This window comes from Leucopleurus acutus (assembly GCF_964270905.1).
Source record: "Leucopleurus acutus genome assembly, chromosome: 12".
Classification (NCBI taxonomy): Eukaryota; Metazoa; Chordata; class Mammalia; order Artiodactyla; family Delphinidae; genus Leucopleurus; species Leucopleurus acutus.
In genome coordinates this window covers 90,363,463-90,388,868 of record NC_139154.1, presented here as the reverse complement: position 1 = coordinate 90,388,868, position 25,406 = coordinate 90,363,463, and the positions used below count along the sequence as shown (strand labels likewise).

Below are 25,406 nucleotides of genomic sequence, written 5' to 3'. Positions count from 1 at the left end.
ATTTTTTTTTCTTTATAAAACTGGGATTATGTTGTCATATAATTCTGCAACCAAGTTTTTTCATCGTACATCATCTCACTGTGGGCAGTAGTTTGAATATACTTATCATACACATCAGTTTGTACAGATCTAGCTCACTTTTGTTCGTGGCTGTGTCATTTTTCTTTGCAAAAGCATAGGGCGTTTCTTTTGCCTTCTTCAGCCTTTTCTCTCTCTCTCATAGGTGGTTGGTCTTCTCTTGCCCAATCAGACATTGGCGTCCACTGTCTTCTGGCAGGTAACAGTTTCCCTGCAAGTAGAGGGCTCCTGAAGGGGGCACCCAACAAGTGCTGGTTGGAACACCCTGTCCCAGTGTCTCCTCTCCATCCAGGCCCCTCAGGGAAAGTCACCCCACTTCCTACTCCTCCCTAACCCAGAAGCCACTGGGAGAAACCCCAGGACTTCGGGCCCGCAGCCCAAGTCTTGGGCCATTATAGGTGCTCTGACTTTAGCACAGAGGTGATGAGGGCTGGCAGGTGCCCTCACCTGCATGCTTGTCCCATGGCCAGTGACCCTGAGCCCTACAGCCTCATTTTGACATCAGCCTTACCCAAGTCTGTGGGGAAGGTAATCCACCCCCAACTCCAAGGTAGTGAGGTGGGTGAAAAAGCACCACGGACCCTGGTCTCTGCCCTTGGAGACAGTCTGGGGCGTGGCTCTCTGAAAACAGTAGAAGCTCAGTATGTACCTGTGTAGAGAGAGAGGGGCAGGAAGAAAAACCTGTCTGTCTTCAGGAGAAAATGTCAGAGTCTTCCTGAAAAAAGAAAAGCTCCTAATAATGTCTGTGTCTGGGCTCTGCAGGTGGTGTAGGGCACTGGGCTCTGTGGGTGGCGTAGGGCACTGAGGCTCAGAGCTGTCGGGCATTCCAGGGGCTTAAGTGTCCACCTTCTGTCCCGTCATTAGTATAAAAAGGGTGATGTGGCAAAGGCAGTGGGGCTCATTTGGGGCAGTGAACACCAGAATTTTTGGAGAGGTGGCCATCTCTGGACTGAGATGGATAGCTGGCCTGGGTGGGACCAGTGTCTTGGTTTGCCAGGAACTGAGGGGTTTCCCAGGACTGGGGCCTTTCAGTGCTAAAACTGCGCCGTCCTGGCGAACCAGGATGGTTGCTCATGCTAACTCAGGGGATGGATGGAACTACCATGAACTAGACACCCGTGTCTTTCTGGAGGGGTGTGGCCTCCCAGGTCCAGGCCTGCTTCCAGGGAGGTGACCACACCTTTCCTGACTTCTCCTCTCCCCGCATTGCCTTTCAGTGGCTGAACCAGAGCCACAATGCTTGTGTCAACTATGCAAACCGGAACGCTACGAAGGTGAGCATCGCAGACCACCACCTGGTGTCAGGCTTCAGGCTGGGGTGACCCTCTCCCTCCCTACAGTGTGGCATGCCACCATCAGGGCTTCTCCTCTCGGTTTTACTGCCAGGCCTTCAGGAGGGGCCCTGCTGGGGAGGGGCTGCTTACGTGAAATGACGAAGGCCCAGAACGTGGGAGTGTGGCGCGCGTGGCCAAAGGGATGAGCTCCACTGGCTTCAGAATTCCCCTTGGGCGGCGCTTATGCCCAGATCTTGGATCAGGACAGCATCAGCCACGTGGGGACTGACTTCCTCTAAACTTCCTCCAAGCTTGCCTGGAAGCTGCCTCAGTGCCCTAGCATTGTCAGCTGCAAAGCTAAAGGGCTGCTCTTGAGGGTGAGGGGTCTGAGAGGACTGGCACGTCCTCCCCAAAGTCCCCTGCACTCCTGGGACGAGCTCACAGTGGAGGTCCAGCCACCCTTCTCTTGTCTAGGAAGGGGCTGGGCGCCTGCCTCGCTGGAAAGCTGCCTTTCCCCTTGGTCCATTCTCCCACATTTCCGTCCAAAGGCAGCAGAGGAGAGGAATCTAGTTCCCCTTGGGGGGCTGTCAGTTTGGGGAGGAGAGGGTCTGGACATTTATAACTTTGGTGGGGAGTGATAGGGGAGTTATGAGCTGTCCTGGATGGTAGGAACTTCAGGGCCTGATACTCCGAGGATCTTCCCCCTCCTCCCAACTAAACCTTCGACCCACGCCTTGCTCATATGCTTTGCACACAGACGTCTCTGCTTAGATGGCTCCCATTCACCTTAAACCAAATATCTCCAGAATTGCTGTCGTAGTTCCTCAGCTTTTCCTTAATGTTTTGTGTTGCAACTTGGGATTCATTTTCCCGTAGAAATATTTAGCAGCTGTCTCCTACTGGCCTGGAAGCCCTGCATGGCTGACCAGGACCGTGAGAGCCATGTCCCCCGAGAAAATGCTCTGGGTGCCCAACAGCCCACTTGCAACATTTAGCCTTCCTAAACTGGATCCGCTTGCCCCAGCCGTAAACGGCCCACTTTGGCCCTTGCTATATTTTACCTGCAGCCAGCAGTGTCTGCCAAGGGCCTTTCTAGAGCAGGGCAGAAGGCCCTTTGGCGTCTCCCCAGACATAGCTGCCCTGTGTTTCCACGTGCGGCGCTGCGCTGAGGGAGGCCTGGATCCCTTTGGCTTCCAGAGGCCTTCCTCCTTGCCTGCCCCTCCAGGCTTGGGGGCAGGATTGCCTCTTGCTGTTTGGGGCCATTTGCCAGGGTGGAGGGTGGGAGCTTGGGACACCCAGGGGACCTGAAATTCTGTCTCTGTCTTCCAGCCTTCACCTGCATCCAAGTTCATCCAGGGCTACCTGGGAGCTGTCATCAGTGCCGTCTCCATCGCTGTGAGTAACCCCACACTCCCCGCCCCCTGGGCGTCCTCTCCATCCTGCTGCTCTGTGACTGTCCCACCCAGCATCCAGGCCAGACCTTATCTGAGGGTCAGGGCTGGGCAAGGGGCATGGGAGACAGGGTTTCTGGGTGGGGGCCATCAGGGCCGTCTTCCTAGGCGGAGAAGAGTAGACCCTGGTGATGCTTTCAAAGAGGGGGAGCACAGGCCAGTGCTCCAGGTTTGGGAGAGCAGGCGGGGAGGTGAGGCAGTGCCTGTGGGCCACACGAAGGGTTGCACACTCCAGCCGGGGGCAGGATGTCTGCCCTAGATGGGCCCGTGTTTACCCGACACCCTCCTCAGAGGAGCTGGTCTTCATGAAGCCGATGCAGGAGTGGAGGGTCTTTTGATCCATCCCCAAAGTTGGCTCAAATGTCAGCTCCCCTTTGCCCTTTGCCTGAGTTCCCTGGGTCCCCTCTTGGTGGCCTCAGTCATGTGGTCACAGGTCTAAGCCTTCCTGGAGTCCTGTGAATTCCTCAAGACAGGGGCAGTAGGCTCATTTTGAATCCCACAGGGTTTTGAGAATATAGCAGCTACTAAGTAGGGGAGGTTTATAGACTGACTGTGTGAGGGTGTAAGGATGTATCCCAGGTGACACAGCAAGGGGCCTGGGCCAGAGCCCGAATAGAAGCCCAAGCTCCCAAGACCTTGGCATGTTCATCCCACCCTGTACCTCCATCTGGTCCTCTCTCCATCCTGGCTGGGTGGTCTCCTATAGCCCACTCCAGAGGTCAAAAGTCGCCTCACAACATTATTACACGATAAATACATGTAATTGGTAAGAAAAGTAATTAGGAAATACAAATTAAAAAAACATTCACATATAATAAAAAATTCACATCTAATAATCTTTTTGTAAAACCCACTTTCTCATCTTTCCCATGTCATCAAATAAATGTTGTAAGTTGTTCACGCCTGTGTACTAACCCATTGTACCTACTGTGTACCATCATTTATTTCACTGCTCTCCTAAGACAGGGATTTGGGGCTGTTCTGAGATGGCCTCGTTTACTCTGCTCCCATGTGGACCAGGTTCACCTCCAAACAGCTGTTAGGTGGGGGGGGGGTCCCCACTTCATGCCCAAGATCACTCTCCTTCCCTGAATCCTTATGTCTTACCCCAAGCATGAAGCCAGAATTACCAAATCTATTTAGATCGTTCATCAAGAGACTGCTGGGCTTCCCTGGTGGCGCAGTGGTTGGGAGTCCGCCTGCCGATGCAGGGGACACAGGTTCGTGCCCTGGTCCGGGAAGATCCCACATGCTGCGGAGCGGCTGGGCCCGTGAGCCATGGCCGCTGAGCCTGCGCGTCCGGAGCCTGTGCTCCGCAACGGGAGAGGCCACAACAGTGAGAGGCCCGTGTACCGCAAAAAAAAAAAAAAAAAAAAAGAGACTGCTAACCCCACCCTGGTGGTCCTGCAACCCAGCATGAGACTTCATTTGAGGGTCATACAAACTGGGGATCTCTGATTCTGGGGGGTTGCTGGCCAGCGTCAGGGGCTCTTGTGAGAGAGGAGAAAGGCTCTGTCGCCTCCTTCCTGCTCCTTATGGCAAGAGGAGCCCATCACTTTGCCTAGTTTAGCAGCTTGAAAATCCCATGTTCCTTCTTTGAGATTTAAGGGACCGTGTAGAGGAGCTGGGAGGGGGAAAGCCCACAGGGAGAATCCCGAGCAGCCTTGGCTCGGAGGGGCTTGAGTGGAGGGGATGACTGTCCTGCTGGGACATCCTCCTCCTGCAGGCCTGGGGCTGCGGGGACATGGCTTCCTCCCAGGGCTCCGGGCTCTCTGCTTCCGCAGTCCTCACTGTCCCACCCTTGAGGTCCTCAGTCATTCCATCCCAACTGCTTCATAAGGCCAGAACCAGCCCAGATTGTGGTTTGGGGGTTCTGATGCCCAAGCTGCAGAGTTACTGGGGGCTGGGGGCCCTCCAGGGCTCTCAGAGCCACGGTCTTACCCGCAGGGACGGGGACTCACGCTGGGCTGTCATGGCCCCCAGAGGGTGTGCCTTGCTGGGGACACCCTCCTTCCCCTTCCCCACCTAGCTGCGGAGCCCTTCCAGGAGGTGTTTCCCCAACCATGCCAGCCCCAAGTCTTAGAAGCTTCTGTCCTTCTCATGCACTCACTCAGTTACGCCCCATGTCCTGTCCACTCATTGTTCTACTGGATTTCAAGTTAACCAGGGACAGGCCCTGTGTCTTCTCCCCCACGGAGGAGGGTGGGGAGCATTGCTCCATAAATACTTGTTAATTAGGTTGCTGATCGATTGCTGGCCTCAGGAGGCCCCTCTGTGCTCCATCCGCCAGGGGCTGCGTCCCTCTGCCTGACGTCTGCGCACAGTAAGGGTCTAACTCCGGCAGATGGAGTGGAGTTTCTGACTTGGAAAATTTGCAGCTTGCTTGCTTTTCTTTTGTGTGTGTAAATCACAAAACCTCCAAAGAAAGAGGCTTTATTTTATTTTCCTTTCCCTTGTTCTCTGGAAGCCCAGGCCCTGCGGCCTCATTAACTGATCTCTGCTTCAGTTAGTGACAAATCCCCCCCCCAGGGTGAGCCTGTTAGGAGGAGATGACCTGCAAACAAGTGTCACGGCCCCAGTGGTTGGCCCAGTTCTGGTATTAATTAAAATGAGTCCCTACAAGCAGGTGGCGTGGATGGGGGCTGACAGGCCAAGGGCAGATCCCAGGGATTGAGGACCCGCTGGAGTAGAGGCCAGGCCCTGGGAGTCCAGCCTCCTCTCCGGACCCAGGAGAGCCCTTTCCCCTCTCAGAAGAGCCCCTGACCTTGGGCAGCAGCCCCAAGAGTCAGGGGTCCCCAGTGTGCATCCCTGACTGCAGTCTCATGCTGGTGGCAGGACCACCGGCAGGGGGTTAGCAGCCTTTTGGTGAACTCTCTAAATAGATCTGGCAATGTCTGGTTTCTTGCTCGGGAATAAAAAAGAAATTTCGTCTTAAGTTATTTTTGAAATCTAGCAGTTTGCTGTCTTTTAACAAAGGAAGTTCTGTCAGCGCTTGCTGTGCTTTAGTTTGGGCTTTTGTGTTGAGCACTTCTGTGGTCAACCCCGCTGAGCCCTGACTACCAGAGGGAGACCCATTCTCTCCCTTCAGGGGTGCACCTGTGCCGGGCCCTTTGCAGGTGCTGGGGGGGTCGCACAGACTGGTGTGTCCTTCAAGATGCCGAGAGGGGAAGCTGAGGAAACTCTGTGGTGTCACCAGAATTATGATGCAGTGACTTGGGTGAGGGGGGACTCAGGGGAGCGCCCCCTAATTCACACAGGGCTGACTCTTAGAGGACAGACTGGAGAGAAGTGAAGGCAGGGTCCAGTGCTCCAGAAAGAGGGCACAGCACACAAAGAGGCACGCAGGAGAAGGAGAGCATGACAGGTTCCGGAAGCTGCCATACCAGGAGTGATGGCGACCGGGTGATGCGGAATCGGGAGGGGGCGGGGTAGTGGGGGCTGGTCATAAGTCATCACGGGTGCCTTGTCAGGTGTTAGGAGAGTCATGCCAGGAAGACCTGCCTGGGCTCAGGGACCCTGGGGTGTTGCAGGGGGTACAGGCAAAGAGGGCTGGGGGGAAAGTCGTGGGGGGGGGGTGGCTGGCCCAGCAGGTGGACCACCCTTGTGGACACGGGGTCCTGGATGAGAGTGGACTTGGAGCTGGAGAGGAAGGCTCAGGGCTAAAGTCCCACACGAACCGTCAGGAGCTGGATGGTGGAGCCAGAGTATGAGAGTCGCCTCCTCAGGCGCTTCACCTTCAGCCAGGTCCACGCTGGCCGAAGACTTGCCCTGTTGGAGAAATGCTGACCTCTATTCCTAAAGGGCTTGCACCCTGGAGGGTCCTTTCTGTATAGGATGCAGTGACTGTGTGTTACCCTAGACGTCAGGGCACAAGGAGGTATCCCAGGGGATCCCTGGGCTGAAACCCTCCCCCTCCCAGCTCCCATTGCCTACTGGAGCTCCATGTCCCTGTGATAGTCAGGCTGGCAAGTAATCAGAATGGCTAACACTTGTGGAGTGCCTACAATGTGCCAGGCACCGTTTAGATGTCCATCTCCTAAGGCACACCCTGAGCTACACCCTCAAGCATAGAGTGAGCCAGGTACAGTCTTGCAGAAAGCCCAGGAACCAAGTACGAAGGTGGGTGGAAGTGCAACCCCTCGTTACTCTTAAAGGGCCCCTCAAACATGTTCTCCCAGTCCCCACTGTTCTCAGGGTACCTGGGAGGGACTTGTTTACCAGAGTGCATGGTAACAGTTCCTCCAGCTGGAAGCCAACAACACTGCTTGGCTTTTCCCACCTTCTCACGCCACAGGGGAGCAGGAAGAAAAATGTGTCCTTTGGCAGCAGAATAGTGTCTGATTAAGCCAGCTCTGTCACTGGCTTCACCTCTGTGCCTCAGAGTCCTCATTGGTGTCCTCACCTGGTGTCTTCTGCGGTCCATGGTGTAGCTCATGGTGCCTCCGTGGTCCAGGGTGTAGCTCAGGGTGCCTCCCTGATCCAGGGTGTAGCTCAGGCCCAGCTATTCTTCTCTGAGCCTGATGGAGGTAGGAGGTCAACAGCCTGAGAATCCAGACCAGACTGTAGTCTCACTGCTTTCACTCTGTGGGGCTTCCAGGTTGGAGGGCCCATGGTATGGACCCTGTATCAGAATCTGAACTGTTCCAAAAGCCTGCAGATGGTGATGCTGGCAGTGGCAAGTCTGATGCAAATATCGGCTTCACATCTATAATGGGGAGGACAAGTTGTTGTCCTTCCTAGATGGAAGGGGTCTGATGTAATTGGCTTTCTAGCAGGTAGCCAGCAGGTTCCTATGGGGAATGGTTCAGGGGTCAGTGTTGGTCACTATTGCTAGCAGAGAAGCCACACAGCTGCAGCTGGAGCTGAGTGGTGTGTGAACCTGTGCATAACTCTGTCCTGGCTACCTTGGCCCTTTGCTCTTGAACCAGTTGCCAAGTGAGTCTGGTTGGGGTTTCAGGACGGTTGACCTCCATAGAGGGTCAGGGTCCACTGGTTGTTACCAAGAGTTTATTCTACAACACACGCCCTCTGGTGGGCATTTTTGGTACCTCACAGATTCCTTGACCTGCCCCAGCCCTTGCTCCACCAGGGCCCACAAAAATCCCTGACCACATAGTTATATTATCCACCACCCAAGAGTAGATCCTAAATTCTGACCTCATGCCATCCCTCCTTTCAGACATGCCCATTCCATTGCTCTCCAGGGCCCCTTGGACCCCGTTATGGCAGGTGCCAGTAGAGTCTGCAAAGCCAGCTGCAGACAACCTGGTATTTCATGCTTCTGAAGCCTGCTGAGTCCCCCTCCCTTCTTACCCGGCTGCGTCCTACTCTCCCTTAGGACTCAGTTGGGCATCCCCTTTCTCAGAAGCCTTCACAGCCCTGGGGGCTGCCCCCTCAAGGCCCCTCCTCCTGGCAGAGTGGGTGAGCCGTACGCTCAGGTGACCTTAGACCTGTGCACGCAGCATCTAGCCCCAGAGAGCTGTGCCTGCTGAGGTGGACAGCAGCGGCTGCATAAGGCATCTCCTTCATGGCTCTTCTTTTTCTGCCTCAGAAATCAATCAATCACTTGATTTATCTAGAAACATTTATTAGGCACCTACTCATTTCACCAGGCACCAGAAATTCCGTGAGGAATAAGAGAGTATACACGGTCCTTGGGCCCAGCACGTAGAGCCTATTGGGAGAGATGGATATTTAGTAAAGAGTCCACAGGCAAAAATACTTCTGTGCAATTCTGTTTCTCATAATATACATGTGTTACTTTGATTCCCAACATTTTAAGAAGTAAATGAATATACTTAGGGACTGTAATGGGTACATGGAAAGAAGAGTTCCAGGTTCTGTGAGAGGCTGCAAAAGGAGAGCCCCGAGTGAAGAGGAGGCCTCTTTGAGGGCTTGATGTTCAAGCTGAAAAGTGAGGAAGCCAAGGGACAGCAGGGCTTGAGAGAGAGGGAGGGAGGGAAGGAGAGAGGGAACTGGCTTGCTGGAGAGGCAGGGCGGCGGCAAGGTGGCTGGAGCCTTGCAAGCACGGTCATGCAGGGCCCTGCGGGTCTTAAGGGCAGTGAAGCCACTGAAAGACGAATGCACGTTGGTGTCCAGTTTTGGAAGTCCACTCTGGCTCCTATGGACTATACAGGGGATTAGAGGGGTCAGGGGTGCGAGTAGGGATCCCAGTTAGGAGGTGGGTAGCTGTCCAGGGAGAAGAGATGGGTGCTTAAGCTAAGTGGTAGGAGCAGAGAGAGAGAGAAGTAGCTGCATTTAAGACACTGAGCAGCTCGAACAGGGAGCTCTGCCCTGTGGGCTGGACGTGGGGTGGCAGAGACTCCTGTCCAGGTAGACTTCTAGGTTTCTGGCTTGAGGAGCTGAGCTGGGAATGGGAGAGGCAGACCGGGTGTGGTGGAGGAGGAGAAAGATAACCTTCATTTGTGGTGTGTGCAGGTGGAGTGCCTGAAGTCCATCGAGACAGAGGCATCCTGCAGGGGACCAGATATGTGGGCTGGAGTGGAGGACACAGCCTGCGTGATGCAGGCATTGCCCCAATCCCATCTGAGGTCTCCTCTCAGGCCTTGCAGAAGCTAGGCTGGTGTCGGCCTGGAAGGACCTTCATACTCAAGGAGACAGTTATCAGCCATGTAGCACATGACACTGAAGGTCTTGTGACATGGAGCTCCCACCCCACCCCAGTTCTTGGTACTGGTCAGCACTTATCTCCACCAAAGCGGATGGCCAGGGAGCCAGTCCTCCCTCCTCTTCCTCTGACCTTCTCAGCTGCCCATGGCAAATTTACCCGCCTGGGAGCCAGAGCTTGGAAAGAGGTAGCCAGAGGAAGTCCACTGCTTCCTCCGGCCAAATCTGACGTCCCATGGGTCCTGGGCTCTGGCTTCTCCCAGGACCCCTGTCTGCTGGCCACATGGGGAATTCTTATGAAAAATCTGCACCCGGTTTGTGTTCCTCTCCACCAAAATACAGCCCCTGTTTGGTTAATTTCTATTTTGTGGCTTATCTGGAAGCTGTTAAAACAGACCCCGGGGGACCCTCTGCAGTGATTGTTCCATATCTCATTATCTTTCCTGAACCCGATTGTTAGCTCAGATTTTTCTGATCGCTAGCTGCTGTTCGTGATGAGTTGTGTGCCATTAATGCCAGCTGGTTCCCTTAAACAGGACCCACCATGCCAGGGAAAGTGAGCTGGCATTCAGAGCCACCAGCCACTTGGCTTTTTAATTTTAATGGGCTCCACCGAATGTTCCAGGCCAAAGGGTCCCCAAGGAACCAGAACAGACAGGCTCCCAACCCAGTCAGCAGCCCACCCTGGTTCCTTCCCAGGCTGTGGCCATCCTAGCTGTTGGGACACTAAGGTCTGGATTGGGGGCCTCCCCCGTATTCATGCCTTCTTGCCACCAGGCGCATCCTTGATGAGTGGATGGCGTGACCTCAATGGCTCCTAGCGAGCTTGCAGCCACACATGTGCCTGGGCCTTCTCCCTACTTTGCTGGTCCCAGCCCCTTCCCACATGCTCAGGCATGTGGGCTGTGCACTTAGAAAAGTGTGTGTGCCTCACTAAATCTCACCTGTCCGTGTTGGGAAGACCCTGGGGGCTTCAGGGAAGGGGAGGCCAGAAGAGACCTGGGACCCAAGAATTGTTTTTCTCTTCTTTCCTCCTCCCTAGCCTGGGCTCCCACCTAGAGTGGGGGAGACAGGCTGGGTCATCACTCTGGGCTGTGCCAATCCTAGCCGGTGGGAAGAACAGCCAGCCAAGGAGGGGAAGGCTTGAGGGCAGTGGGCATGTCTGAGTGTTTGCTACAACCAATGATCACTATTCCTTCCTGCCCTCCCACCACCCTCCAGCCTGGCCTGCCCTCAAGAGGCTGCCAGGGAAGGGTTCCAGCTCCCTGCTGGCTTCTCAGAGGACTCCTGCTTCCCATTCCTCCAGCACTTCCTGCATCCTTCCAAACAAATGTGGAGGGTTTTGAACCCAGACCTTCTATATTCTAGCTGCCGAGGGCAGAGGTGGCTCAAGACCCCTATCTTCTCTGCCTGGAGCTGCCTTCCAGGCCTCTGGGCCCCAGCCTCAGGCTGGTCTTTTCAGGGAGGCTTTTGCTTTGCAAACAGCCAGTTTTAAATGGCTTGTAGTAATTTTAAAAAATGGACTGTCAGACATTCCTCACTGAGATGGAAGACAGTTGGAAAGTAAATAGCACAGTGGCTAAGAGCAAGGCTTTGGAATTAGCAGACTCTGGGTTTGAATCCTAGTTTCACCTGCCTCATAATAGTGTCTGTCCTTGGGCAAAGTTACTTAACCTATCTGAACCTGTCTGCACTTCTCTGAATCTGTTAAAAGGGGCAACACGCCCTATCTAGAAGCCTGCTAGTGGGGATTTAATTAAGATGTTTCACATGGTGTGCCCAGCACTTGGCCTGGTATCTCCACATGCCCCTTTCCTTTTCCTCACGGCTAACGCCCGCCTGTGTGTCCTCTGGCCTCCCTCCACAACGGCACCTTGTAGGAACATATTCACTGGTATTTTGGGGGGTTGGGGGAACCATTTCTGAGTCACAGAGGTAGTCACTTACTGCTGAAAGTGGGGAGACCTGGCCTTGGTGAGTTCCATCTGAGCAGCAGGGGCAGCCTGGAAGCAGGGCCACAGGGCCCAGGGTGGGCGGGCAGCACCCCCCAGCCTGCCCCCACCCCCTCCACTGAAGTGTGTCCAAGCTGCCGCACGTCTCTGTGCCTCCCTGCCTCCCTTTGAGCAGGCAGAGAGGATATGAATTTGACTCTGACCACCAGCTTGGGGCTTCAAATGGAGGCCAGGCACCTGAGGGCCCAGGCCGGCTTTGCCTGGCAGCACTCTGGCTCTGCGGGATCCTGGACTGCCCGGGGAATGGCGGGTTGGCACTTCTTATCTTCCCAGGCCTCACAGTTACGGCCTGGGCTGGGCCATTCGTGCCATGCCTGCCCTGATTTGACTGCTGCGGGCACCCTGCAGCCCTGGAGGCTTTCCCAAGGTTCTTCATCTTCCCCAACAACCCAGAAGGTTGAGGCCAGAGCCAGGGTGGCCTGCTGAACCACCAGGTGTGCCAGGCCAAGAGCAGGCTGTCCCCAGCCCCATCAGGTCCACAGTCCCACAGGGGAGGGCTGGCCCTGGCCTCAGTTTGGGGGAGCAAAGGCCTCTATACACCCGTCTTCTGGTCTGGCCACAGACATCCTCTTTTGTCTCCCCGTGCCTGTGCGCATGCGGTTTCCCCACCGAAACGTCCTTCACCCCAGCCGAACTCCACCTTCCTCTCCTCCAAGAAGCCCCTCTTCCAGACTTTGCTGATCTCTCCATCCATTCACTTCTTTGTTGTTTGTTGCATTTATTCCTCAGCCACTGCTTTACTGAGCATGGACTCTGTGCCATCCCCTGCCCTAACGGCCAGGCATACAAAGATGAAGAAGGCCCAGTCCCTCCCTCTCAGTCCAGTGGGGGCATTAGACCCACAAACGGGGTACTGAGTGCTGGGAAGGAGGGGCTGGTGATGTGCAAGGGAGGGACTTTCTGCCTGGGAGAGGTGACGTCATTCTTACGTAGATTCATTAATTGAGGCCTCTTACATGCCAAGCTCGTGCTAAGCACTGTACATACATTCTTATAACAGCCCTGGGGTGCTGTAGACGTTACTGTCCCTTTTACAGATAAGGAAACTGAGGCAGAGAAAGGTTAAGTGACTCCCAGTGTTAAAGGCACTGGGAGGTGGCGCTCAGAGCTGGGCCTTAAAGAACAGGCGTAGACTGAGCAGGGGAAGGAAGGGGTTCGGGGCATAGAGACCAGCAAGGGCAAAGACCCTGAGGTGGGAAATGCACATAACGTTTCAGCTGACTGGACTCATGGAGAGGGAATGTGGGTGCTGGGGGAGTGGGGAAGCGAGGTTACGGAGGCCACAACTGCTGCAGGGAGGAGACTCACCTACTTGCACAGGCCGTGGGGAGGAGCTGTCATGGCGGACAGGATTGGACCTGTGTTCTAGGAAGACGAGGGTTGGCATGGGGGATGGACTGGAGTGGGAGTGCCCAAGGCAAAGGCGAGGGGGGCCCAGGTGTCTTGCGCTGGGTGAGGGGAGCTGCAGTCTGAGTGAAGATGGACAGAGAGCCCAGGATGTCCGATGCACTCCCGTCCTGCTCTGGGCGGCTCTGCTTACCTCTCCAGTCACCTGTGAGTCCCCCTGTGCTGAGTCCTCCCTGTCTGGCCAGGCCCATGCCTGGGACACCAGGAATGTGGTACTTAAGAAGCTGGGTGGGAATGAGGGGCATTCTACACTTCACTTATTTGCAGATTATAGATTCTTCTAACAGCAACCTCCCCACCATCCCTTTTCCTCTCCCCAGAGAGGCTATAGGTGTGCACGTGTGTGTGTGTGCATGTGCGTGTGCGTGTGCGTGTGTAGCTGATGCCTTTCCTCTCCCTCTTTCTCATGGGCCGGGTAACTGGGACAACTGGGCAGTGATGCTTTAAGGAGCCACACTGGGGCTCGGCAGCATGAGGTCATGCTGAGGATGTAGGGTCTGGAGTGCAGTTCCAAGGCAAGATGGTGCCCCTCGCTCTCTGCTCTTCCCCCAGCCTGCCCCTTCCTCCCATGGGCCACTGCAGCACCACACACTCTTTCTGTTTTCTCTTTCTAAGGTGGGCCTTAATGTCCTGGTTCAGAAAGCCAACAAGTTCACCCCAGCCACCCGCCTTCTCGTCCAGAGATTTGTGCCGTTCCCCGCCGTAGGTAAGCCTTGCACAGTAAGGAGTGTCTGTGCGTGTGTGCACAGGCATGCATGTACCACCTGTGGGCGTGTGGGGTGGCCGGGCTCTGGGGGAGCTGGACGGCCCCTCCACACCTGTCCTGACACTGGGTGGGGGGTGTCTCCTGGCTGGGGCGACTGGAACAAAATGTGTGTAGGTAGAATAAAGGGTGACTGCGGCGCCACTGACCAACTCTGTGCCTGAGATTCTGTTTTTAGCACAGAGATTCTTAACCGAGGATCCCTAGACCCCCAAGGGGTCAGTAGATAGAATGCAGTAGATCTTGTGGACTTGGCTGGGGAAAATATTTATACTAACCTCTAACTGAAATTTAACATTTCCTTCCATCATGAATGTAGGCAGCAAATCACAGTAATAAGCAGGACTTGTGTCTGTCACCAGTAGAAATCACAGATATTTTCATGTCACATTACAGTTGTTACAAAGATCTTAAAATATCATTTATGCTCAACACTAATTCAAAATTATATTTAATAGATCCACCAGTAGATCTTGTCTTTTAATTAGTTTAAAATCACATCTATTACTGTATCACAATTGAAAAAATATTTTGATAACTTATTTCAATATAATCCCTTTGTAATCCTACATATTTTGTTTTATGCACTTAGAGACATTATTTGGGGAGGGTCGCATAGGGCCTCACCAGCCTGCCACAGGGGTTCCTGACACACAGGAAGGTTTAAGCCTCCCGCTAGTCTGGTGCTCCAAGCCCTTGTGTGGTGGGCCCTTTACGTTTCAGGGGCCTCCAATCATATTCAGGTAACTGTGCGTGCACGTGTGTGTGTGTGTGTGTGTGTGTGTGTGTGTGTGTGTGTAGGGGCTTTCGCCTGCTTTCAGCAGAGTCTTTGCTGGTCTTGGAGCCCTGAGCTTACAATAGGTGCCCCAGGCCTGGGCCCTGAGATCCCACAAAGCCCAGCCTGGCTCTTAAGAAGCCTACACCTTATTTGGAGAAAGGGCACAACAGTGAAAAGAATTTTTTTTTTTTTTTTTTTTGTGGTACGCGGGCCTCTCACTGTTGTGGCCTCTCCTGTTGCGGAGCACAGGCTCCGGACGCGCAGGATCAGCGGCCACGGCTCACGGGCCCAGCCGCTCTGCGGCATGTGGGATCTTCCCAGATCAGGGCACGAACCCATGTCCCCTGCATCGGCAGGCGGACTCTCAACCACTGTGCCACCAGGGAAGCCCTGAAAATTTTTTTAAAAACTAAAAAGAAATACACAACACTGACACTGAAAGAAACACAAGGCTGACCACCATTAGTCATCAAAAGAGAAGGAGAAGCAAGTGCTTGAACCATGACACTGAGTTCCCCATCTCATGCCAGAAGACAAAGCTGGAGCAGGCCCAGGAGGGGCATGAGGTCCCATTACCTCCCTGGTACCAAGGCTCAGCCTGAAGAGCCAGGCATGAGACCCAAGCTCATGGTCCCAACCCTGTTCTTCATCTCCAGGGCTCAGCTTCCCCATCTGTAAAATGGGGGCACCAGTACCTACCTTCCTACAGCCTTGAGCTGAGGATCAAATGAGACCACAGACCAGTTCCATTCCTAGGAAAGTGCTTTGAAGCACCTGAAAAGCCCCTGTGAGTAGGTGGGAGATCATTATTGAGCAGCCCCATCTCCTCGTGGGCCCAGAGGCTAATGAACTCCCAGGACCAACCACCTGGCTGATCCTCAGTCGACCCAGATAATTGCTATAGCAACTCCACACTTCTAATGAACTCAGCTATTTCTGGTGTGGGCCATTAATGGAATAACTCTTTAGATCTGACTTTGTTAAGGGGCCTAATTGAGTGAACACAGCTGCTGATCTTGCGTTCCTAGCCATCCTGAGCTGGAGGGTCAGATGCAGCCTGAGGAGGGGGCAGCTCTCAGCTGCACTGGACTGGATTGGTCTCAGCTGAGATGTAATCTGTCCTTGAACCAAATTCAGATAAGGACTCCACCAGGGTACCATTCCAGCCTTGCTTGGCCAGACGTCTTGCTGTGTGACCTTGAAAGTGGTCTTAACCTCTCTGGGGGCTCTCTCAGGAGAAGGGCCCCTGCTTTCAGGTTTGGCCCATACTGCCCCCCCCCCCGCCACCTGCGACTTTCTGAGCTGTCCCTCTTTGGGCTCCAGTCGACTCCTCTCCTGTTTTCTTGTCAGGGGGGAGCTGCAGCCCCTCGCGCTGGCCCAGCCATTGTGGAGGGTCTTGCAATCCTGCATATCCCTAGGCAGTCGCTCAGGGTATACATGGTGTGGTTTGCAACCCTGACAGTCCTTGCTCGCCAGGATCCTGCGAGCAGTAGGCCCTTTCTGGCTGCTTCCTCAGGCCCACTGCCCAAGTCCTGGCTGTGTGCCTGCCTGCCTTCCACCCACTGCCCCTGTCTCTCCTCCTCCACATGCGGGCTTCCATCTCTCTGGCCCCCAGTGTCCATCCCAGGCTCACCTGCAAATGGGCACTTGCCAACCCCCTGGCTGGACACTGACACAGTGGTGTACAGGGGGAACAGGCATGCACCTCACCCCCCAGGGGCTTAAAAGCCCCCTGGTCCTCTCAGGCCACTGACTAGTCCCTGCACTTGGCCTCTCTGCACCTTATCCCCCAGGGCCTCCAGCCGGACAGAGCATCTGTTGGCCCAACAGCACACTGGCAGGGCCTAGGTCCCTCCAGGTGTCCACCTCTGCTTCCCATGGCAGGCGAGACCAGACTGCACCAGGCCACCATTAAGGCCACTGAGAAGCCTGCTCAGGACTTGCCGTACCTTGTAGAGGGTCCTTTGGCCCTCCAGCCCCCTGGCCTGATGGAGAGACAGGACTCACGGAGCCCTGAGCGCACACGGGGAGCAGGTTGATGCAAGTGGAAGGGATCAGATGAAGCCCTGGTAGGTGGGGGTGGGGTGGGGGGGTGGAGCAGAAGGGGGTCTTCAGTTCAGGGGAGAGCAGGTCCTGGAAGGGCCCGTGTGCCCTGTGCTCAGCGGCCACACCCCTCCGCCCTCTCCCCTGGGCAGGCTGGCGCTCAGGATCTGGGGAACGAGGAGGCTTCTGGGGTCAGCTACTTCTTCCCGCTGCTCTGTCCTGTCCTGCTCTAGCTTGAAGTCTGGGAGGTGCCCCACTGCTGCCCAGGAGAGAGGCTCGAGACTTCCGGGCACAGGATGCCTGATTCCTGCACCTGATTCGGCCACTCCGACCGCTCTCTGGCCTCAGACCAGACCCTGTTTCAGCCCTTTCCAACGGGGGCCTCTGTGAGAGTGGCTGCGGGCCTCCCGCGGGTTTGCAGAGCCCGGTGCGTCAGCGGCCCACGGCTCTCCGTGTCTCCCCTGGCAGGCCTCTCTTCCCCCTCAGTTCTCCTCATTCTCTCTCTGGGAGGACCCTCTGGCAGGGCGAGCCATCCCCGTTTTACAGAAGAACAGACAAATTCAGGCTTGCTGAAAGTTACCCTTAGCTGGCCAAAGCCCAGGCCTCCCAGGCTCAGGCCAGGGCTGCTTCAAGTTCACCTGGATACCTCCTTCACCCCTGCAGGGAAAAACTAGCTGAGGGATGTGGTCCAGGGGCAGCTGGGGCGTGGCACCCACCAGGAGCACTCCACCAGTCGGCCCCTGGCTTTCCAGCTGGGGTTGTGTGCACGTGTGTGCGACTGATGTGTGTGCATGTGTGTGTGCTGAGTACCTGGGAAGCCCCGAGGATGCCCACTGCAGCCAATTCTCTCCCTCAAGGTGGTTTCAGAGCCTTGCTGTGCCCTGGTCTAGAACAGCAATCATGTGGGAAATCTCAGTTTCTATTTATACATGGAGATGTTAGGAAAGACGGTGAGCCCAGGAGCATGTGTGCTGGCATTGGAATTGATTGGGGACTGGTAATTAATCTGTTTAGACCTTAATTAATTCTTCAGTTCTTTCTTATTTGTGGACTGTCACGCTTAATTGTGTTCAGGAGTTCGAGCTCCGAGCAGGCCCTCCATTAATTGATGTGTGGTTGCTGTGAGGTGGAAGTTAATGGTTTGGGGAGCTGGGCAAACAGTGTAATTAAAGGTCAATCGAGGAGGCATCGGAAAAATACCCCTGCCCCCAGGCCCAGCCACCAGTCTCCATGAGCGGAGTCCATTCCAGGGCAGGCAAGCTCCACAAACAGCCTTCTCGGGAGGCCTTGAGGTGGGAGCTGGAGGAGTGGCAGGCAGGATGGAGCGGCAGGTCCCAGGTGCCATGATGGGGCACCAGGGAGAGGCACAGACTTATCTTGTGAGGCATGGGCAGGGCGGGGGCTGTGAGCTGGAGCTGAGGGCACGGCTGGGTACCCAGGCCTGTCTGTGCATGTGGCGGTGAGGGCCGGACAGGAAGCTCTGAAGGTTGCCCCCAGGCTGCCTGGCTGGATCCACGTGCAGCAGAGGGCGAGCCACGTGTGTGCTAATAAAGAGCCCCATCTGGGCCTGAGCTCCCGGCAGGGGAGGCCTGAGCTGCAGCACCGCTGGCCAACTCCTTGCACAGGGAATAACCTTCCTTCATGGACCGGAAATGGCAGCCTCATCATCCCTTTGTGGGAAGTGAGTTCACCTGCGCTGTTGGCAGCAGTCCCTTACATTAAATGTCACAGCTCACTTCATCGCCATGAAGGAGTCTCTGTGTCCAGAAGTGAGTCTGCTCCTCGGGGTGTCTGGGCAGTCTTTGGGAGAGGTCTTCTGCTCGTTCACACCAGTGTGTCCCATCTCTGCCCCCATCTCCACGCTTCCCTTCACGCCCTGGCCATGGGTCTTCCTGGCATTGATTCCCCCTTCACTTTACCACTCTTCCCCTGGTGCTCAATCCACCCTGCTTTCTTCACCTGGGAGGTGGCCCCGGCAGTGTGCCTGAGCCTCAAGGGTCAGTCCCCAGGCCTCACCTCCTCCACCCTTCATCCCTGTGGTTGGAAGACAGCAGAGTGCACCTGTGTCCGCTGTGTCCTGGGCCTCGTGATTTATGCTCCTTCTGTCCAGGTCAGTGGTACTTAATGTGGCGTCCACAGCGCTTAGGCCATCCTGGAGGCCCTCAAGCCGCTTCCTGGACCTGGCCTGGCTCTTGCTCATAGCCCATCACACTATGGTCGTAGGGTCAACGTTGTGACCTCCCTCCTGCCCTCTCACTGGGCCCCAGGTCTTTGCACAAGGCCCTGCTTGACTGGAGTGCCCGCTCTTCCCCACTACCTCAGTTCTACACTCTGCCTTCTCTTGGCTGCCAGGCCTTCGTTTCTCACTTCAGACATCACCTCCTCCAGGAAGCCCTCCCTGGTAGCTCCAATCAGGGTTAGACCACAGCACCCTGTGTGCCTATGTCTATCCTGGAACTACCCATTTTGTCTCCAAGTCTCCCTCCCTCATCAGATTCTGAACTCCCCAAGACAGGGACTAGACCTCATTCATCACCAACCCCCAACCCCCCTCTGTGCTTGCCACCCAATGTTCAGTGTGGGTTTGTTCAGTGAACAAATGAATGCTTTAGTAGAAATGGTTTGAAATTGGGCGTCCCGTAGTAAAACCCTACCCTGATGGCACTGGTGACCACATTCTGTGGCTGCTTGGACATTTATTCTGGTTTTTTTTTAAAATTGTTCTTTGAATATTCTGTTTTCTTATACAAGTTTTCACTATCACTGTCATTCACTCAGTCAGCAGGCCTAGGGTGGATGACCAGGTCATCCTGGGCACATTCTTCAGCCTTTCTGGGTTGGATCTGGAAAGGTAGGCTGGACTGGGTGCCAGAATCAGGGGCAGCCCGAGAACTGGCCTGGGGCCCCGGTGTGTGTCAGGCTCCAGGTGGACAGGGCCAGTGGGACCAAGTCAACCAGAGGGAAGTCTCCAGGGGTGTGTCCTAGGGCTCTGCCTTCAGTCTCGTCCCCTTCAGTTATTTTACAACTGCCTTGGTCAGAGGAGGCCTACGGGTCAGACTCAAGGAACAGGGGTAGCAACCTGGCAGTGATTATGAATTCACAGGCAAGAGTACCAGGATCCAAAAAGATCTCACAAGGTTTGATGTAAGGCTTGCTGTTCAAAAAACGCGGCTGCAAAAGTATAGAGGTGCTGAGACCTGATTTGACCAGAGTACTTAGGAAAACGATCCAGAGATTGTGTGGGCTGTATGCTCGGAATAGGTCTGCCATGTGGTGTGTGGCTCTGAGGCTCCCTCTGACCTCAGCTGCATTATTAGAGATAGAGTGGCCAGAACAAAGGAGTCTGTTTAGTTCTGGATCCCACACATCCAGACTAGCACTGATACGTGGAGCCAAACAAGAGTAGCAGGATCTTCTGAAAGACTGACCGTCTGTGAATGGAATGAGCTGCCTGACCCCTGGGTCAGGGAAGTGTCTGAGTAGTATAGCCTGGTCCAAAAATCTGAGAGGGGCACTTATGTGTGAGCAACTCACCTGTTCTGGGCAGCTTGCCCAGGACCTGGCATACACGTAGTAGGTGCTCAGAGAATGCTTACTGAATGAATGGCCTTCCAATTCAGATATCTTATACTTCCTGAAATACAGAAGGCAGAGAAGTCCAGAGTCAGAGGAGGTGGAGAAGGACGAGGCAGGGGAGGAGGGCTGATAAATGTGGAAGGAGCAGGCCTGGTTGGGGTGGGCCGGGCCTGCTGGGGAAGGGGGAGGAGAAAGGGCATGTTGGGGCCTTGAATACCAGCTGAGAGTTAGAGCTTTAGCTTATGATTAATGGGGGACCATTGAAGAATCTCCAGCTAGGGAGTAGCTGTGATAAAAGGGTGCTTTGCAGAAGATGAATGTGTTAGCAGGAATCTTTTATTCGGAGATCCCTCACTTCAGAGTCAGCCTATACCTACATCTACAGGCTGATTTTTCAATCCAGAAATTCCCAGTCCTGAGTTTGTGACACTTCAGTATAGGTTGTGAAACTCCCCCCAGATTCTCAAGCTATTTGAAAGAAAATCTGTGCCCTATACCACTGCCTCTCAGGCAGAATGGTGGAGAACATCATGAAATCAAGGAAATATTAAGGTGTACATCCCCATCTGATAACCATCACGTCCCTAAAGACAGAGGGGCTATATAGTCTGGTGCGATTCGAGTGTGTGTGTGTTTGTGTGTGTGTGTGTGTCTGTAAGGTGATGATGTACATACATGTCAGCTTGTAAATACATAGACCGTGTCTGGCAGGGACATGAGAATCTGGCTAGAGTGGTTGCCTCAGGGAAGGGGAGTGAAACTAAATTGGAAGGAGACTTTTTTTTTAAATAAATTTATTTATTTTATTTATTTATTTTTGGCTGCATTGGGTCTTCGTTGCTGCGTGTGGGCTTTCTCTAGTTGCAGTGAGCGGGGCTACTCTTTGTTGCGGTGCGTGGACTTCTCATTGCTGTGGCTTCTTTTGTTGCAAAGCACGGGCTCCAGGCGCGTAGGCTTCGGTAGTTGTGGCTTGTGGGCTCTAGAGCGCAGGCTCAGTAGTTGTGGTGCATGGGCTTAGTTGCTCTGCGGCATGTGGGATCTTCCTGGACCAGGGCTGGAACCCGTTTCCCCTGCATTGGCAGGCGGATTCTTAACCCCTGCGCCACCAGGGAAGCCCAATCCTAACCTTACTTTTTATTATTTACCCTTTTATGTGATTTGGATTGTTTATCGATGTACTTGTTACCTACAAAATAAAAGAGAGGGAGGAAGTGGAGTCTGTAGAACTATGTTCAATGTCAACCTGGAGGCAAGGTGGGAGCTCAGGTCTCCTGGGGTCCACTAGAGTGTTTTTGTTTTTGTTTTAATAAAAAATCATTCTATTTTTTTTTCTGATAATACATGATTGTGATATAAGTTAAACAATCGCCCTCCTCTCCCCAGAGATTAGTTTGGTATATAACCTTCCAAATTCAAATAAACATCTAAAAGTGTAGAAATCTCTGCCTAGTTATTGTATCTATCTATAATATAAATATGCCTCTATAAATATATATCTAATACAAATGAGATCATACTGTGTATACTGTTTGTAAATCACTTTTTAAGCTCACAGTAAATTTTGGATGTCTTTCCATGACAGTCATAAAATCCCAACTTATCCTTTTAACAGCCACAGTAACTCATTCTGTGGCTGTTTTCTAAAGATTATGAAATATTATTTCAAACACATGGAATATTATAGAAAATAGAGAATACATTATTAGATGTACCCAAAGCCTTCTTTGCCCTCTGCCTTTTTGATTCTGGTTTCCTCCTTCTCTCTTGAGGAAGGCTGTTGACTTGCATCTTCCCCATTTGTGTTTTTATATTGTATATTATGTGTATATACCATAAACCAGAAATTGTATTGTTTGTGTGTTAAGTTTACATTAACTGTGTTGTGTTGTACATATCCTTTTAAAACTTGTTCGTCATTGTAGTTTTGAGATTTATGTGTGTTAATACATATGCATTCATCTCAGCTGCTGTAGGCTGCGTGAGTCTTCCACAGACTAACTGGGGACATCTAGGTTGTTTCCAGTTTCTCACTATTATACGTAGTACTGCACCAGACAGCCTTATACACATGTCCATGTGCACAGGAGTAGGAGCTTCTCCAGGCCAGAGGTTTTCAAACAACCACCTGGGGAGCTTTAAAAAGAAATGCAGACATCTGGGTCCTACCTCAGATTTGGTTCCAGTTGTGCAGCCAGTGTTGAGAATCAACAGTCTAGGGTCTGTACCTAGAAGTGGAATGACCATGTCAACTGGAATGCCCATCTCTACCTTTACCAAATGAGGATACTGGCTTTTACTCTGCCTGCAAGGTTTGGATTTTTGTTTCCCTACATCCTCTTCAACATTTGGTATTATCAATCTTTAAAAAATGTTTGTCTATCTGAAATGGTTCTTTTCTCCTTTTAATTGGCATTTTCCAATTCCCAGTATGGTTGAGAATCTTTTCTTAACTTTATTGGGCATTTGGGTTTCCAAATAGAAGAGAGAGAGAGAGAATAGATTCCTTTTCATACCGTCCACAAAAACAAATTCCAGATAGATTGAAGACCTAAATGTGTAAAGTAAAATGTTAAAGCTTCTAGAAGGAAATATAGATGAACACTGGAGTAGAAACATAGAGTTTCTTTTTTAAAATTAATTATTTATTTATTTTGGCTGCGCCGGGTCTTAACTGTGGCATGTGGAATCTTCATTGCGGCAGGCAGGATCTTTAGTTGCAGCATGTGGACTTCTTAGTGCGGCATGTGGACTCTTACTTGTGGCATGCATTCGGGATCTAGTTCCCCAACCAGGGATCGAATCCAGGCCTCCTGCACTGGCAGTACAGAGTCTTACCCACTGGACCACCAGGGAAGTCCCGGGATAGATGACAAAAAAAGTATATACCAGAGAGGAAAGGATTGCTTATTTGATAATATATGTATATTAAACTGTATGACAGAAGACACCACCAACAGTGAGAAAACAAGCCACATGCTATTTGTAAACCATTAAACCAATAAGGATTAGTCTCCAAAACATATAAAGAACTCCTGCAGATCGATTTTTTTTCTTAGATTCAAATATCAGTCTTTGACTATTAATAAGTTCATGTTCATTGATTTTTAGATATTTTAAAATATTTCTTTTATGAATTTTTACTTGAATATTTTTTGGTGATTTTGATCACTGTATCTTTTTCTTTAATTTTTGTTCTATATTGGAGTATAGTTGATTGACAATGTTGTGTTAGTTTCAGATGTACAGCATAGTGATTCAGTTATACATATACATGTATCTATTCTATTTCAAGTTCTTTTCCCATTTAGGTTATTACGGAATATTGAACAGAGTTCCCTGTGTTATACAGTAGGTCCTTGTTGGTTATCTATTTTATTTTTTTATTTTATTTTATTTTTTAACATCTTTATTGGAGTATAATTGCTTTACAATGGTGTTGGTTATCTATTTTAAATATAGCAGTGTATACATGTCAACTCCAAACTCCCAATCTATCCCTTCCCCCATCCTTCCCCCCCGGTAACCATAAGTTCGTTCTGTAAGTCTGTTGATCACTATATCTTTTTCTTAATAATTGTTAAAACTCTTTATGCATTTTATGATTGTTTTTGGCTGAAAGTAACAGAAACCCTCAACTCAAACTGGCTTAAATAATAAAGCCTCTCTTATTACTTTACAGAGGTCAAGTCTCCAGTGAGGCATCCAGGGCCATTCCTTCCATCTCTATGCTCTTCCAGGGGCTTCATCTTCAGGCTTGCTCCCTTCATGGTTGTAAGATGGCAGCCTCAATTCCACACATCAGATCAGAACCCACCACTGCCCAGAGGAGAGGAGGCTCTGCCTGCCACCTCTGCTTAAGTGGGAGGAGACTTTTCCCAGAAGTCCTGCAGACATCCCTCACTGGCTAGGATCAGTTACATGTCCCTTCCTAAATCAATCACTGGCAAGGGAGGGGTTATTATAATTAGTTTTGACTAATCTTTTGGGGGTAGAATAGCTATTGAGAGTCAGTCACCATGACCCTCCATAGATTAATATTTGTAGCCCTTTGTCATATATAATAAATATATTTTTAAAGCTTCCCATTTCTTATAATATTGTTCATAAATAGGTATCAAATGCCATGTTTCTCAATTCTAAGATACCTCAGTTATGAGGCATTAATGTAATAACCTTTCAGAAGAGGAGAGGACTATATTTCACATTCATTTGAAGGAATAAACAAATGTTCACTACACATTCACTCCAAGTCACTTTTTTCAATACCACAGATTCTGAATCTTAGCCTTTTTCACATTTTACAGTTCTCTTTTGGACTTGATCATTAAACACAGCATCATGGCCATCACTGCTTTTCGTAATCTCTGCCTGTAATCTTGACTGTTTTAGCCCCTTTTAAATTGACAGTATAATTTCAAAACATATGAAAGATTATTGGTATTATTTTCATTTCCTACTTCGTTATACTTGTGGTTTCATTTTATTCTTTACTTGAAGGAAAAAAATATTCTTGAAGTTAATCAGCTTCTTCAGGAAGTTTCTGAAACACATGCCTAAGTGTTTTTGGCTGCATAGGTCACACCAACCCCTCCTGGCTTTAAAATTTTTATGATCTACTTCAAGAAGATTGGCATTTTCTTTTCAACTTTTAGACAAGTAAAGCATGGTTACATTCTCATTGTAAAAATGCAAACAGTCTAGAAAAATTTAGGGTAAAAAAGTGGAAGTTCTTCAATAACCCCTAATTCCCAAATTTGGTTCTCTTCCCCAAGAAGATTACTCGGTGAGGTGTGACCCTTCTAGAACATTACCCAAGGATTTATGCACACACGTGTGTGTACCGGTTGTGGGGTTTTACGTTCAGTAAATCATCCTGTACATACTCAATAACTTTGTTCACATAAGTTTGTTTTGGCGATCTTCCCACGTGAGTTCCCTAATGGTGGACATTTAGGTTGTTTCTAATTATTTGCTGTTACAAACAGTGCTATAATTAACATCCTTGTAAATGTCTCTTTGTGCATATGGGCAAGCATTTCTTTAGGGGAGCTATCTATGGTTTGGCAATTTCTGCTGCCTTTAATTGCATTGCCTGGTATCTGGCAGACGATCTTCTGCATGTACAATAACTTTTCGTGTCCATGCTCCATTATAGTGTAAGTTTTAAAAAGATGTTTTAGGCAACAATTAGGAATCTAAGTTTAAGTTCAAATTCTGTGTGGATTGCTGTGGGCAGCTGAGGTGACAGTTGCATGAACAGATACCTCTACACGTGGCTAGGTTCACCCATGCACAGAGACTTGTGAGGAAGAGCAGGTAAGGTCCCCCTGCAACACGCACTGTAAGGCACATGGTGATTTTTATAATGTTAAAATATGCGTAAATGCCTCTTAGAGC

At 51.6% G+C, this 25,406-nt stretch overlaps 1 protein-coding gene across 3 annotated transcripts in view; it reads left to right on the top strand.

Moving 5' to 3' along the window:
• The window catches only part of SFXN5 (sideroflexin 5), a gene marked incomplete at its 5' end in the record, with an annotated part of 115,542 nt that overhangs the window by 59,888 nt on the left and 30,248 nt on the right, over window positions 1-25,406 (top strand). For all 3 annotated transcript variants that reach the window (XM_082851953.1, XM_082851951.1, XM_082851952.1), the window contains 4 exons: window positions 224-277; window positions 1,296-1,352; window positions 2,682-2,747; window positions 13,465-13,555. In XM_082851953.1, coding sequence (XP_082708079.1) covers window positions 224-277; window positions 1,296-1,352; window positions 2,682-2,747; window positions 13,465-13,555 — 268 coding nt within the window. The remainder of the gene's footprint in view (window positions 1-223; window positions 278-1,295; window positions 1,353-2,681; window positions 2,748-13,464; window positions 13,556-25,406) is intronic.